The 16,587-nt window shown below is 32.9% G+C and overlaps 1 protein-coding gene across 1 annotated transcript in view; it reads left to right on the plus strand.

The window, feature by feature from the left end:
* The window catches only part of LOC106470034 (gamma-aminobutyric acid type B receptor subunit 2-like), a 316,820-nt gene that overhangs the window by 227,499 nt on the left and 72,734 nt on the right, over positions 1–16,587 (plus strand). The window contains exons 3-4 of the mRNA XM_022399462.1: positions 6,476–6,643; positions 8,641–8,742. Coding sequence (XP_022255170.1) covers positions 6,476–6,643; positions 8,641–8,742 — 270 coding nt within the window. The remainder of the gene's footprint in view (positions 1–6,475; positions 6,644–8,640; positions 8,743–16,587) is intronic.

Consider the following 16,587-nt stretch of genomic DNA (forward strand, 5'->3'; position numbering starts at 1 on the left):
AATTCATTTCTTCCATCTTTGCTTGATTTGGTTTAAAATAATATAATGATGTTCTTTTAAGTATTCCTGTGTCTAAAGACACAGTGAAAACAGTAGTCATTACTTTCTAGCATTCTATATCTAATAACATGTGTATATCTGCTTTATCTTATATAATTTGATTGAAAGAAACTAATATCGTTTTTAGTAGTTCTCTTTACATTTTACGATATTCTAAGTTATAATTCTTGTATTTTTATACATTATATTATATTAAATTTTATACATTCTTATACCTTAGTCGTTTGTAAAAAAATAATCATATGCACTTCACATTTAATAGTTAATAATGATTCATATCAGAAAATAAAAAAATAGACTTAATTTAGAATTATTGAAATTAGAATATTGATTTTGATTTTTTTGTTTTTCAGTACACGATGAACTTTTTCTTCAGAAACTTATTTATATCAAGTTTTTAAATTTTCTTTTAAAGAATTTGCTCTAATATGGAGGAAGTCGCATAAATACACATCTGCTAACAACTAAGCAAAACTAACCAACTGATCCTCGCTATACAAATAATCATGGCCCGGTATGGCCAGGTGGTTAGGGCGCTTGACTCGTAATCTGAGCGTTTCGGGTTCGAATCCCCGTCACACCAAACATGATCGTCCTTTCAGCCGTGGGGGCGTTATAATGTGACGGTCAATCCCACTATTCGTTGGTAAAAGAGTAGCCCAAGAGTTGGCGGTGGGTGGTGCTGACTAGCTGCCTTCCCTCTCGTCTTAGAATGCTAAATTAGGGACGGCTAACGCAGATAGCTCTCGTGTAGCTTTGCGCGAAATTAAAAACAAACCAAACCAAATAATCATACGATCGTATATTGTAGGGGGCTGTATGTACAAACAACACGAATTGTTCTCCTTAGAAAAACATTTGCAGCATTACAGTTCTGAATTACTTCCGAAAAAAGTACTTGCAATCATGAAGTTGGCTTGCTTGCGAGAGTCAAGAGAATGTTGGTGAAGTAAGAACGCAGCTCGTTTGTGCCATTGAAAGAAGCAGCGTTTGAGCAAGCTTCTGCCTGCAAACTGTGGTCTTGTGGGTTAGCGTGTCAGACTAGGGATCCGATTTGTGGATACATTATAATAGTGTGATATTATGTTAAAAGTATTCTTCAAGCGATGGGTGCTGCCAGCTTGTTGCCTCCATACTGGTCTGCAGTTCACTATCGGGGATGTTTATACCTGAAACCATATGAATTTTTTACCTTGGTGTTTAGTCCATGGTGTACATAAAGTGTCGTTCAGATGAATAAACAAAATGCTCGTAAACTATTTATGTAAACTATATACGAGTATACATAAAGTACTTTTTCAGATTTTCAAGCTATTAATAAATACTTATACTTTCATATGATTCCACTTTCAGAAGTTGTTAAGCTATTAATGCCATATTATGTACAATTTTGTGCCATACGTTAACGCCATAATACAAAGCAGAGCACTTTAAACTTATAAAGTTTCCTCAGAAATGTAGATGTTCTTTGTACATAAAATTTATCCCCGAACTGGTAGCAGCTGTATGTGTAGAGATACAGAAAGTATGAAACAGTAACAACTGTATAAGGAGAGAAAGAGAAAGAAAGATTGCCCTATACAATAATAGAAGGAGATATATAAAGTTTGGCTGTCACAGTAACAACTGTATAAGGAGAGAAAGAGAAAGAAAGATTGCCCTATACAATAATAGAAGGAGATATATAAAGTTTGGCTGTCACAGTAACAACTGTATAAGGAGAGAAAGAGAAAGAAAGATTGCTCTATACAATAATAGAAGGAGATATATAAAGTTTGGCTGTCACAGTAACAACTGTATAAGGGAGAGTTTGTTTGGTATTAAGCACAAAGCTACACAATGGGTTATCTGTGCTCTGCCCACCACGGGCATCGAAACCCAGTTTCTAGCGTTGAAAGTCCGCAGACGTACCGCTGTGCCACTGGGGGGCATAAGGGAGAGAGACATAAAGTTTGTCTGAAACTATACCAGCTGTATTGGAGGGAAGACATCAGAATAAAGCTACCAGTTTGACCGCCAATTTTAATTTCATTCCTTTAAGTCGCACACTCAATCCTTTTTTGGCCGCACCTTTATTCACACCTAAGGTATTTTTGATTAGATATCGTGAAATTCAATATACATTAACAAACAACAACAAATAAGAAAGTGACACTTGATTGTAACCAACATGAGCTTTAGGATCGGAACTCTGTTATTCGGAACAGACCCATACTTTATAAAACCAACCAGATTCTTTAAGATATATGGTGTTTTTTCCTCTCTAAAACTGTGTTAATAGCTTCCTTTATAGTAACGCCATGGAATTTAGATTAACAGTTTCTTGTTATCACCCCATGCAATCGGTAAAGCCGTATCAAGCATCATTATTTACGCTAATTGCATAAGCTAATATCATGTGATGCTAAACGTTCTTTAATTAGGACAATTTCATAAAATTTATCAAAGTTGTGCTTAGAATTTGGCAATGAATAATAACCGTTCACCTGTATGATTCTTTTGAAAACTTGAGCTAGAAAATGATAATTTTGTTTGCTTGGCCTAACCAATACATATGTATCTGAACGTCCTTTCACCCGAGATATTCGTTGCTCTAAATCAGTCATATTTAATCCGAATGACAAAAAAAGCTGTAGTAAAACTTTCAAACCGATAACCCGCGTGACTTTTTGCGTAGATGAGCAAATATTTTGGTTAGATTTAAGCGGCTTTTGTTGAATGACTTTGCATAAGTGGCTTATATTTAGGCCACATTTGACACCTAATTGTAGGTTGTAAAGATCTATTAACGTTCCGAATTTGAAAAAAAAATCCATAAAAGTAAAGTATGTTTTTCTATTAAATAAATTTTACGTACTTTCGGAGCGAAAAAAAATTCCGAATTGGAGATTTTATATCTCGTGTATTTCTTAATGGATTGCCTTGAAATTTGGTATGTGAAGTAAGGGTTCAGTATAGCACATCCTCAGAAAGTATTTATTAGTTTGGATTACCACAATCCGAGCTACAAAAAGTGGAAAATCGCTAAACTATTATTTCTGTTAATAATACACAGCGTGTCCTGCAGGTTGTTTTGGCTGCACGACATTGTACTGTGTGTCTAGATTTATTTACAATTAATAATACTAAGTTTTGTTGAAAAAGTACCAACCTTGTGAGAGAAGGGGGTGACATACAATTTGATGTGAACAGAGCAGCCTTATCGAGGGGAGAGACAAAAAATGTTAATAAACAGTATCAGAGTATGGGAGCAGAGACACCAAGTTTTATTGAAAGAGCACCAGTCATATGAAAGGGAGGACATGAAATTGGTCCAAACAGTATTGAATTTTAAGAAGGAAGAAACATAAAGTCATATGAAAAGGAGAAGCATAAAGTTGGCCCAAAGAGTAACAGCCTTTTGGGGAGAAAGACACACAGTTTAGCGTACTAAATTGAGTTTTTTATACTCTTCTACATACAGGGGATATTAATACAGGGGAACTAGCGTGTACTGGTACAAGAGGAAAACGTGATTTCCGTTTAAAACAATTACGATATTTTTCAACCCCTATCCAGTGCAATGAGTAAAGATAAGACTAATTCTACAGCATATAGCATCAACTGCATGATTTCAGCTTTCTCTGAGAGAAAAATGTGATAAGCACAAAATAAAATAAAAAAAATGAACGAAATTTGTACTATGTTACCAAACATATTTGCCTGATTTTCATAATGAAAAAACAAGAGACGTTAGATATCAAAATACCAGTTATGATTGCGAGGCTAGATTTTGTTTTTTGAATATTATTTTCCTTCCTTTCAAAGTATTTGATGCAGAAGAAAAGATAAAAAAATACCGTATTAGAAGCCCCGCTGCTTCTCTGTGCAGAATAGAACTTGGTAAGCAGAGTTTACACAGTATATTTAATACCGCTAATTGTTCTGTGCAGTGTGTACATTATAACTCTTCAGCACTTGAATGTCTTATGCATTGAGGGAAGTGATGAGCATGTGTAAGCGTGAGTTCAGTGTCTTCATCGAGATTCAGTGGGATATTTAATTATGGTACAGCCTACAATCGTGTATATAATCTCTGAAACAGTTAATAATTGCTTCCACTCTAAGAGAAGACTTACATTCCAAAACTGAATGATACAAGAAAGTTTCATCTGGTCAATACTATAACTAGTAGCTCGTGCTTGACTTAACAATAACAATCGTACTTTCCCGAATGTTATTTTGTTTCATCATTTTTCACAACAACTTTAATAACTTCTCTAGTTTTCTGTTTGATCCTGACTGTAGGCCTAGATTTTAGCGTTGTTTAACATTCGTAAGAGGTAAGCACTACGTAAGCAAATCAATAACGTATGCAACATGCTATCAAATAGACGAGTTTGCTGGAAAGTCTTAGAAAATGTATTGATCTGTGAATAAAATTTCCAATAGTATATTTCGTGTATCAGACACCGAGATTCGTCACCGTTATATATTAAACCACCAGTATCGTTGTCACTAACATTATTGAAAGACAAATCGCATTCATTTCTGATAATAGGTAATTATGTTATATCTTAATTCAGAGAATAATTTCAAAGGCTTGAAAGATTGGTTATTTTGTCACTTACTTTTTGTTCTCTTTTATTAGAGTTCCCTATGACCCTCTCGAAAAGCTTAATCATGAAAGAATGGTTATTTTGTCACTTACCTTTTTGTTCTCCTTTATTAGAGTTTCCTATGACCCTCTCGAAAAGCTTAACTATGAAAAATTGGTTATTTTGTCACTTACCTTTTTGTTCTCCTTTATTAGAGTTCCCCATGACTCTCTCGAAGAGCTTAATTATGAAAGAGTGGTTATTTTGTCACTTGTATTTTCGTTCACTTTCATTAAAGCTCCCTATGACCCCACTTCTGGCCTACGAATTTCTTGATTATATCAAAATAAAATTTTATTCATCTTGTGTTCTCTCAATAGGCTACATTTGTTATTATTGAATAAAAACTTTAAATTGTTAATGTAATATTACCCTTAATACGCTGATGTATGTATGGTATTTAAATATATATCTCCTTTTATACTTTGTAAGCATATTTTGCCATCTTTCTGATGATATGCCAATAAGGGGCAGATATATCGTAAGGCATAACCATAAGTTATGGTGATACGAATTCAATGTCATAATTAGTAACCTGTCGTGTTACTTGGGATAACTGTATTATAATACACACGCCTACACAATTATGTATCTAATATAATGTTACCATTAATTTCTAGATAACTCACCAGCAGACTAATTACTGCATATAGACTTTATTTAACCCTGAAAACTATGATGGTTATAATTTTTTTTAAACAGATGTACCGCCTAAGCTTTACTACTTAGTAGTATCTCAAGAACTGATTATTACAGAACATTAGTTTCCTGCATATGCCGTTTGAAAGATAATAACACAAGCCTGCGATAGTTTTATTGTCTTGAAATTTTTACATTTTTTACAGTAATTCCTGTACGCTGAATCCGAAAATGATATCCACTTTTCTCCATCACGTACAGATTTTTCACAGAAACGTCATAATGCAATACATTAAAGGAAGACCACAACACGTTGTTTTGAGACTAAAAGACGTAGATTTCATACAAAAAATCAAGATGAATAAGGATGCATATTCGTTTCAAATCAATGTTCTTCCCTTTTCTTCAGTTTATTTGTACTGTCGTTAACAAACGTAATAATAAAAAATGTTCATTGTGGTAAACGAAATAATAATTTGATCTAAGTAAGGGTGTTCTTTTTCTTATCGATTTACGTGATAGAAAAAAATGAATACTATTTTAGAAGTCTGCATAGCTGAATTATGGAAAATCCGTTATTAAAACCAAAACAACTTTTAAGAAGTTTAAATTCGCAGGCCTGTGTTATTATTGTTGCTGTTGTTCTTTTGGAGAAAAGCTACATAATTGGCTATCTTTTCTCTGTCCACCTCGTGCATCTAAACTTGATTATGAGCGTTATAAGCCCTCACCCTTACCCCTGAGCTATCATATTTGGTTGGGGGGGGGGGAGATTTGGGCTAATAAGAATTACTATTCAATATTTAATTACTTTTAATACTTCAAACATCTTTTCACCAAAATCTGTCAGATGGTCTTAACCAGAAGTAAGCGTTTTGATTGTTGTAAATTTTTATTATCTTTTTTTTTTCTCTGAGCTAGAATTGATAGTAATATAAAAATATAGTTTTAGTAAGAGTTTTGTACTGTTGTTTACACAATTGTATGTTTATTTTTCGAGAATGTAACAGAAACGATTCGCTTCGCATATAAATTACGTTTTAAAGAATAGTTAGAGTTTGTTTGTTTTTGCGTTTATTCGTTGGTGTTTGGTTTGTGCAGAATATTTTACAGCATCTATGTGTTTGTTTTCTTACCAGTTAACTTATGCTGATACTCACCCGATGTACACAATGGAAAACTACCCGAATTTTTTTCGGGTAGTGCCAAGTGAAGCTGCCTTCAACCCAGCAAGAGTGGCACTATTGCAGCACTTTAACTGGACACGTGTTGGAACACTCTACCAGAATTCACCGCGATACGCCCTGGTAAGCTTAACTTCCTATGTTAGTGGTAAATGTCTATTGGGTTCGTGACCATCGTGATTTACTCTGCGACTTGTGATCGAGTTTCTTGTTCTAGACACAGCCTTTGTGTCGTCAAGGGAATAATGTTTCAGGACTTTCCTGACTTAGTACTAGCTAGACTCAAACGGCATAAAGCATCAAAACGGGTGAAACAGCGTTTTCGAGCGATTGGTTTCCGGTGTAACTTTCAGAACTGAACACTTACTGTTTGTATAAATGCATCACGGAAGTGTACGAAGTGTCAGATCCAGAAGGAACTTTTGTTGTTTTGGATCACTGAGATGACCATTGTCATCGTTGAGGCAGATTTATTGTACACAAAACAAAATTATATATCTTTCCTGGGTGTCACAAAGACAATCATTGTTAAGGTAAACCTGATTTATCAAAAACAATGCCTTCTACAACTTTACCCAACAAAGTGTTACACATCCAACATTATGTTTGCTGATTAGATAATACAAATATTCCCGCTAGGTTATATATTTGTTTTATATGAACACTAGCTTACTCGGTAACATATTTAACACTATTTATTATCATTACATATATGTATCAATATTATGAAAGATCATGTTGTTAGTGTTTTCACAATGATTACAATACATTAGGGATAGGTAACTAAATAAATGATTGCATACAATGTATTCAAGAAAGCCAAAGTTGTCGTGTACTCAATATCATACAGTCTTCACTGTATCCACCCCACCACTTCCATGGAGCTTCAGAACACAGACACACACACTTTCACTGAACTACCACCATATTATCACCACCATCTTCATGAATGTATGTGGAACACATTTAATTGTCTCTACAGAGTTGCTTGGTACATATTCAGACATCTTCATGAAACTAATTTCAGGATATTTTACCATCTGTAAGAAATATCATATATTTCTTTTTTTTACTTAGCTTATAGAACATATTCTACATGTGTATGTAGTTACGTAGAATAAATTTCATCTTTTTTTTACTTAGCTTATAGAACATATTCTACATGTGTATGTAGTTACGTAGAATAAATTTCATCTTTTTTTTTACTTAGCTTATAGAACATATTCTACATGTGTATGTAGTTACGTAGAATATATTTCTTTTTTTTACTTAGCTTATAGAACATATTCTTCATGTGTATGTAGTTACGTAGAATATATTTCACTTTCTTTATGGCGTTTCCAGATTATACTCCATGGACGTACGTGATATGTATCCATCGATCACTGTGTAACTAAAAAATACGTAAATATATGGTTTGTAATGAGCCATTTCCACAAAATCATACGGAAGCCTGTGGAATATACTCAACTGTCTCCATGGGATATCATCAATCGTTTGCACGAGATTACTACAGATATATTTCATATTCTACATGGGAAGTACACTACTATCTTTATGTAGGTGTTTTTTATCCTATCCTCACCAAAGGACTACATGAAATATTCTATACCTTTCCCCTCAGAGCTACATTTAATATACCTACTATCTCAATATAACATGATATCTACTCACTCATTTATATAGAATTTCATGGACTCTGCTCTACCATCTTCACAGAAATGCATCAGGCTTCTTCACTGTGCAACATGCTATACCACCTGCTTCCTTGTCTTATGACTGTAATAATAATTTTCAGTTTACCAGAACGTAAATGATTCAGTTTATATTAACATTTTATTTATGAGTCATATATTGATAGATACTTACTGAATGTTATACACTTTAGGTCCGATAAATGTCTGGGATACTTGCTGTCATTTGCGAAAAGTTTTATTGTGCTAGAAGACGCTGTACTTTATAAACAAGATACACAAGTAAACAAACAAACGGACGAATAAACTGACAGATAGATAGATAGATCATTTCGTTTATTTTATTTTCTGTGAATCAGTAACTTTTGATCAAACATCGTATTTATGTATTATTCATAAAATTCTCCATATTTTTTTCTCGCTCAGCCTCACAGTAAGCTGTTGACAGAGCTCGAGACAGCGAAAATAGAAATTGCCGCACAGTATGGTTTCGTTGACGAGCTGAGATCGGCTATTCAGAAGCTAAAGGTAAGTTTGCCTTATAATAAATAAGTAAAACATTTCATTAAGGTGTATAGTACAATAAAGAATTATTTTCATTCTGTATATAATAACCCAACTCTTATCAAAACCACATAGCCTTTCATTTATATGAACAGATAAGTAATGTATTTGACGCGGCAATATTAAGACAAACTATTTGGAAATGTACATAATTTATATTGTTAAAATATGTATTGCAAAACTCCCGCCTATTCTCTAAAGTTGTATAAGATTCTCAAGTGTAAGAAGCAACAATATATGTTCATACGTAAACGCTAGTGTTAGCGTCAGTATTGTTACGTAAACTGAAATTTCAAGAAACTCTCCACACGCCTATAAATATAACCAACGCAACGCGCCAAAAAACAGTATCTGTTATTGGTTTGCTATAGTTGGTATACTACAAAACTCGGAAGCTATAATTGTGATTAACGCTTATTAATCGGAAAACTTCAGATACTTGACCAGGAACATTTATAAATTTCGAACATGATAAACCATTTAACACAGTGGATTCACATCGGACATTAGAACTTTTAAGTAGACATTATATAACTTCAGCGGTAAAAAACTCAAACTCGACCTGTAATCGGCGTGTGATCAGCGAGGTCCACAGAGCTAGCTGGCTAGCTCCCTATTAAGTGAATTATACTTACATAAACTCGAAATTAACTCGCTCATCGTGAACCCTCTATAAGACAACAAGGAACTTCCAGACTAGAAAGAAGACTTTATATTGTTTGTAAGTTTGTAAAAACTTTTGTATATAAATCATTGTTTGTAATAGCTATTTGTAATAACTGTTATTGTAAATTGTATTGTTGTTTGTATATTAAATATATTTGAATAGAAAAAAAAACTGTGTGTATCAATCTTGTTGGCAAATATGATAACTTGGATATATATCGGCATTTATTTAACTACTAAGTCTAAACTACAATTTAACTCAGTTTTAGGCTATTTGAAATTGTAATAAGTAATAAGCGTTACATATGAACTAAACCTTATTTTAGGAGTTTAGCGTTACATATGGACTAAACTTTATTGTTGAAACTTTGCATTACATATAGACTAAACTTTGTATTTGAAGTCTTGCGTTACGTATGAACTAAACCTTGTATTAGGAGTTTAGCGTTACATATGGACTAAACTTCATAGTTGGAGTTTTGCGTTACATATGGATTAAACTTTGTATTCGGAGGTTTGTGTTACATATGGATTATACTGTACTTGGAGTTTTGCTTGTGCATGATTTTTAGATGACAGCTAATATGCAACCTACGGTTCATATCTAGTGAGGCTAGTAATAGAAAAGTAAGCTATGACGAAAAGTAAAAGAAAAATCTTATACAGTTTCTTTATTGATATTTTTCTTCGTTATTTCCTTCAAATAAGTTTAATATGAAATTGAGCAGGCACATGTGGTTATTTTCCGAAAAAAAAAATTAAGAAAATCTTAAAACGTTTTATTTATACCTTAAAGTAAAAAATAAATAAATTTACAGTAAAAAACTTCTAAATTTTATTTTTTTCCTACTAAAATAATTTGACAAAATTTCTCAATAGATTGTATTATAGTTTATGCATTTGATCAAGTGCTATGAATACTTATTATATTGAGACAAAGAGTTGGAAATATTAATTTCTTTTGAGGTATATTTACGACTTTTTTCTGCTAGTGTTCACGGTAATCCTCCAAAATTTTAAGATTCAGGGACGTCTTACATTTTTTCTTGATCCATATGCTGGTAAAACTCATATTAAGTTGTTTAGATTCATATAATTTTCTTTAATAGTTTTTTTATGTCAGATTTCGTGGTAATTATTTTGAAATTTCTTATTTATAGAAACCTTTAACAATGAAAAATAAAAATAATTACAATTTGTGATGCTGTGCTAATTCATATTTATTTTAAAGATCTGAATTTTAGATCTTAAAATCCCGTGCATGTAGCGTAAGATTTTGTCCTTTTTAAGTTATTGTTTGATGTTTTTATCTCATTATTTGTACTCGAGCAAGAACACATATATTGTCAAAAGTTATACTGTTTTTTTTTATTTAAAAATAATTCTTATCCATTTTAAACTGTCTTATTTGATTGGTTTTATAGTGGCATTCTCTCTACTATTGAAGCAGACTAATTTCTTAACAAGAACACTGGAAGATTGACTATTATAAAACAGTTTATTAGATTTCATTCGTAAAACAGAAATATATGCCAGATAAAGCCCTTGTAGTGGGCTGTACTATATTTCTTTAATAATCGCTTAATTTTTTTTTCAGTTTTGTACGACTTAAACTTCGTTATTAATTTTTTTTCATAAACCTGTCTTCAAGTTTTAATAATATGTTGTACAACATTTTGAACCGAATAACTGGAAAGACTGTCACTTTACAACATGGCAGCACTAACTTTGGACCTTTCGATTGACAGCCTGGCACGCTTATAACCACTAGGTTACGCTCGATCCCTTTTTATTATTAAAGAAACCTATGAGGAAAATTATAGAAAAAGTTTCAAGTTGTCTTGAGAACGTTATTTGATCAACATTTTATTATGTTCTATCTCTGTTTTATGGTTTATAAAAGGAAGTATTCCTTTATTGACACCAAAAACTTATAAAAGATGATAAAATTGATCTAAAACTTAGACCGTATACTATGATTATTACGTATACATTACGTTACATCTGCTACTAAAACAGCATAATGCAACTATGGCATAAACTTGATGTTGCATTATTACTTAATTACTTAAACGGTATGCCGTAACTTAAATAGAATATTAACACTAATACTACATATACGTGCGATTACTACACAAACAGTATTATGCTGCTAATATTTAAACAATATATTGCAAGTATTACATAAACAGTATGTTGCTACTAATATTAAGTATATTGCCAATTCTGAGTAGTAGATATTTAAATCCTTGACAGCACGAACAATCGGTGCAAAATCGTTAACTTAATCGTTACCAATATACTCTGTAATAAAAGCACGTAATCAGAGCGAGGACAGATGCTGCACATTTAGTTAATGTGAAATCGAAACTAACGTAATATAGTTTAAGTTACTAATGTTATTATACAACTGTACGCTGAACAGCAGCTGGCGTATGATTACAGTCACAACTTTAGTGTGTGCAAGGAGTGTAATAAATGCTATAAGGAAGGCTAGAAATATTTTACATAGGTTGCTCTCTAAGTATATACATATATATATTCATAAAATAGAAAGATAAAAATTTACATATAAAAAATGTCTGTTTTGTTTTTAATCTCGCGCAAAGCTACACGAGGGCTATCTGCGCTAGCCGTCCCTAATTTAGCAGTGTAAGACTAGAGGAAAGGCAGCTAGTCATTACCACCCACCGCCAACTCTTGGGCTACTCTTTTACCAACGAATAGTGGGATTGACCGTCACATTATAACGCCCCATGGCTGAAAGGGCGAGGATGTTTTGGTGGGACTGGGATTCGAACCCGCGACCCTCTGAGTGCGAGTCGAGCGCCCTAACCACCTGGCCATGCCGGGCCGTTTGAAGAATGAAACAGGTCTATTGAGGTGTGTGAATCGTACTGAACGAGTATTTTGTAACAGAGGCCTGGTCTATGTTCGTTGTTTATATGAGAACCAGCCCACTTACAAAGAATACTGAAAGAGTTTCTCTGAGTAAATATGAACATGTCAGATCAACAGACTAAATGCTGAAAAATGTAAGTGGTTTGTTATGTTTCTCTGACTGAGTGATCTCTTAGAAATGTGAGACACGTTTTATCAGATGAACCATCCTCTTGTTTGTTGTTACATTCGCTGAAAGTAGAAGCATTTTTTTCAGGAGAGAAAAAACAATACTGGATATTCTTTACAAAAACATTTGTTATTTGATCTCCCACCAGACAACATTCTCCTTTCCTGCTTCAATTCCTTCTATTTTCACTATTTCTAAAAGTCCATGCACTTTTGTTGCGGAGTTGTTTATTGGGGTAAGTATAAACTTTTGAAAATGGATTCTTGTCGGCTTGTTTGTTTGATGTTAAGTGCAAGGCTACATAACGGGATTTCATTCTGAATAAATGATTATAGTATTTCATTAAGATGTTAATGTTAAATTTACATCTGAATGTTACATAATTCCAAAATATATCAGAATTTGTTATTTTTATTTCAAAATTATGAAACATATCGTATCTAACTGACAACATTATAACTATTATAGACCTCCAGAGGAATAAAAGAAAACCACGTGAGAGAGAGCAACTTCAATATTTGAAAATAATTTAATTGCGCTGACGTTATTTTTTATTTTTGGAAAGGTTCTAAAAGTAAATTGTTAAACAAAGTAATTTCTTTATGAATTAGTTAAGCGAGAGTTGGGTTGTTTTGCATATTCAAATTTATTCATATGGGAAATTTCATTTAGTTATAATTACACGAATTTTAGTCTTTGAAAAGAACTTTATTACCCTGGCACTGTATGAAAACAGCTTGAATATAAAACTATTGATAAAATAACATTTTCTATTTGTTACGAGCAAGTGCCGCGGAAACTGATTTTTTGCATATCAAGTTTTTATTACAGAGAATTTCATTTAATTATAACTAAACTTAGAAACGTCATTTCAAACTATTTTCTTGTTAGCTCTATTGAAATTGCTATATAATAGTTTCACTGCTAATATGCAAAGAAAAAAGATAATAGAAATTGATTGAAAAAACAAACAAACTTCGGCTCCAAACAGACGAATTACTTGAAAGTAAAATTGAGGCATTCTTACTAATATAATATTTCGTTACAGAAAAATCTTGATAAATATTGTGATATTGAATGTATTTCAGCTAATAAGTGCTTTGGATTGGAGCTGATTAAGGAACGAAATATTCTTATAAAAAACGAACATTAATTTGAAAAAAGATATGCTGCCCGTTTTTAAGGAAATTTTGGATTTAAAAAGAAATACCAAATAATAGATTCATAATAAGCTATAATAATGTTACTTTCTTTTAATTACATAGTATGTATCATCGTATACATGTATCAAACCTGAATTATAGCACAAACTGTTTGAAAATAAGCTCCTGTTTATAACTAAAGAAATTATGTTTACAATTACAGTGAAGCAGATTTGGTATGGCATACAGCTTATTTAGAAATTTTAGATTTAAATCTGAACATTCGTTTATGCTGAACATCTTCGAACAGCGTATATACACCGTACAGATGTTGAGCACGATATATTATAATGATTTTGAAGCCTTATCACGTTCTTACAGTCTATGTCGACAAGTTCGGTCATGCTTTATCTGATAATCGTGTTACTGACAATAACTCTGTAGCGTAGTTTTCACTGCAAAATGCTCCGTCGTAAGGATGTCATGTCTAAATCACACCCCTCCTTTCTGCTGTATTCCATAAGTTGTCTAGTAAAAGAAAACTACAGTTCTCAGCACCTATTTCAACAGTCCGATCGCACTTCAATCCATAAGTACTCTTTTCGGTGAGTTCGCCAGTATGGAATAGCATGAATACCCATTTCATTCTCCAGCTGCTTGAGGTATGGGATGATGGAACTGATATGTCGAAGAAGTAATTTTTGTACACATGACTTGTGTCGCTTTTCCAGGCATACATTATTCTTGATTATGTTACATACTATTGCATGGGACACGTGGGCTTTCACTTGTAACAAGACGCCACATTTTGCTTACTACAGCTGGGATACGACTTGTTGCAGGTCTCTTTCTTGATGGTCCCATTTCTCCATGTTTCTTTGTTTTCTAAATTCATTAAGAAAAAGGGACATCTGTGTCTTGGCAATCCTATATTCACGATATAGATACATCTTTATAATCTGATTGAATGAATATTTGGCAACGGGAAGAGCTGTTATAAACCCTTTCCAAAACCGATGAATTGTCGGTGATTTAACACTACTTACATATCGTCAAACAATACATGTCTTTTCACAGCAACTTGATATCAGCTGTTGTTGTCACGTGCCTTACTTTGATAAAGCATACCCAACCCTCTGTAAATACAAATAAATGTTATTAAATAATTACTTACGTAACTATAACTATCCTAGCGCAGTAGATAACAAACCTTAGTCTATATGATAACACATCCTAGTGCAGTAGATAACAAATCTTAGTCTATATGATAACACATCCTAGTGCAGTACAAAACAAACCTTAGTCTATATGATAACACATCTCAATGTAGTAGTTAAATTATTTTAATCCAATAAATCAGCCTAGCGATTTACAGAAACACTACACAGGTGGATAAAATACCCTAATTGAAGGATAACACACCTAGTTCAGCGACTATACCCCCTCCCCACTCGTAGTTGGTAATGCAGTCATATTTCTATTATCAACACATACATTCCAGTGAAAAACACTTACTAATCAGGTGGTTAACATGCATTACTTTAGTTGAATATCACACCTTAATCAGTTGGATATAAAGAAACCGACTCCTGATTCTAAGACGCAGGATTCAAATCCCAAAACGCCACAAAAGATCCTTTTTATCACTTCACGTGAAGATGGCAGCATATTTCGTAATTGAAACGTAGTTTTGGATAAATGTTCTTAGATTGGACTAAATGTAAACATATTCCTAATAGAAAGAAAAGGGTAGCTACAAGTTAAAAATCAGATTGGCTCACAAAGAATTTAAGAAATAAAATTAAAGAAAAGTATCATAAATTTAAGAAATTTAAATTGACTTGTATGACAGGAGACTTGGAAGATTATAGAAAATCAAGAAAGTTGGTGAAACAGGAAATTAGGACATCAAAAAGGATGTATGAGAAAAAGTAAAAAATAACTCTAAGGATTTCTTTAAATACATTAAGGGGAAACAAGATGTTAGGATAGGGATAGGACCCTTGAGGGATGATAAGGGAATGCTAGTATCTGATGATTATGAGATGGCTGGATTATTAAAGTTTACTTTTTCTTCGGTTTTTACTAATGAAGATTTAAGCAGAATTCCACATCTTGATCAGTTGATAAATGGAAACGAGATCAAACAAGATGTCTGCATTAATTCTGATCTGGTTAAGAAAAAATTGGGAAGTTTAAAAATGATAAGACTCCTGGGCCAGATAATATTTCCCCAAGGGTTTTGAAGAAAGTTAAAGATTGGATATGTGAGCCACTTGCTACTATTTTTTGTTAGTCCTTGAATAGAGGATTGGAAGTTATCTAATTTAACTCCTCTTTTCAAGGGCGGTGATAAAAATTGTCCCAGTGATTACAGACCCATTAGCCTTACGTCAGTTGTGGGAAAAAGTTTGAAAAGTCTGTTTAAAGATGCTTTGCAAAGTCATTTAACAAAGTTTAGAATTTTATTGGATAGTCAACATGGTTTCACTAAGGGAAAATCTTGCCTTACAAATCTTTTCAAATTCTTGGATAAGGTTACTGCTTATGTAGATGAGGGTAATGGTGTATATTTGGTGTATCTGGATTTTCAAAAAGCATTTGAAAGGATGCCACATTAAAGGCTTGTAAAACAATTAGCTCTATAGGTGTGGGGGATAAGTTAGCCAATTGTATAGAAGAGGGTTGTTCAAATGGAGTTCAGTCAAACTGGATTAATGTCACATGTGGGGTACCTCAGGGCTCAGTCTTAAGACCTTTGGTCTTTTTGATTTACATCAATGACATAGATGAACGGATAGTAAATAAATTACTTAAATTTGCAAATGATATTAAGATATTGGGCGTTGCTAGCTGTGAAGAGGGTGCTGCTGATTTTCGAAAGGATTTTGACCATTTAATGAGTTCAGCAAACAAATGGCAGATGAGTTT

The sequence above is a fragment of the Limulus polyphemus genome, unplaced genomic scaffold, assembly GCF_000517525.1.
Source record: "Limulus polyphemus unplaced genomic scaffold, Limulus_polyphemus-2.1.2 Scaffold101, whole genome shotgun sequence".
In the NCBI taxonomy this organism is placed as follows: Eukaryota; Metazoa; Arthropoda; class Merostomata; order Xiphosura; family Limulidae; genus Limulus; species Limulus polyphemus.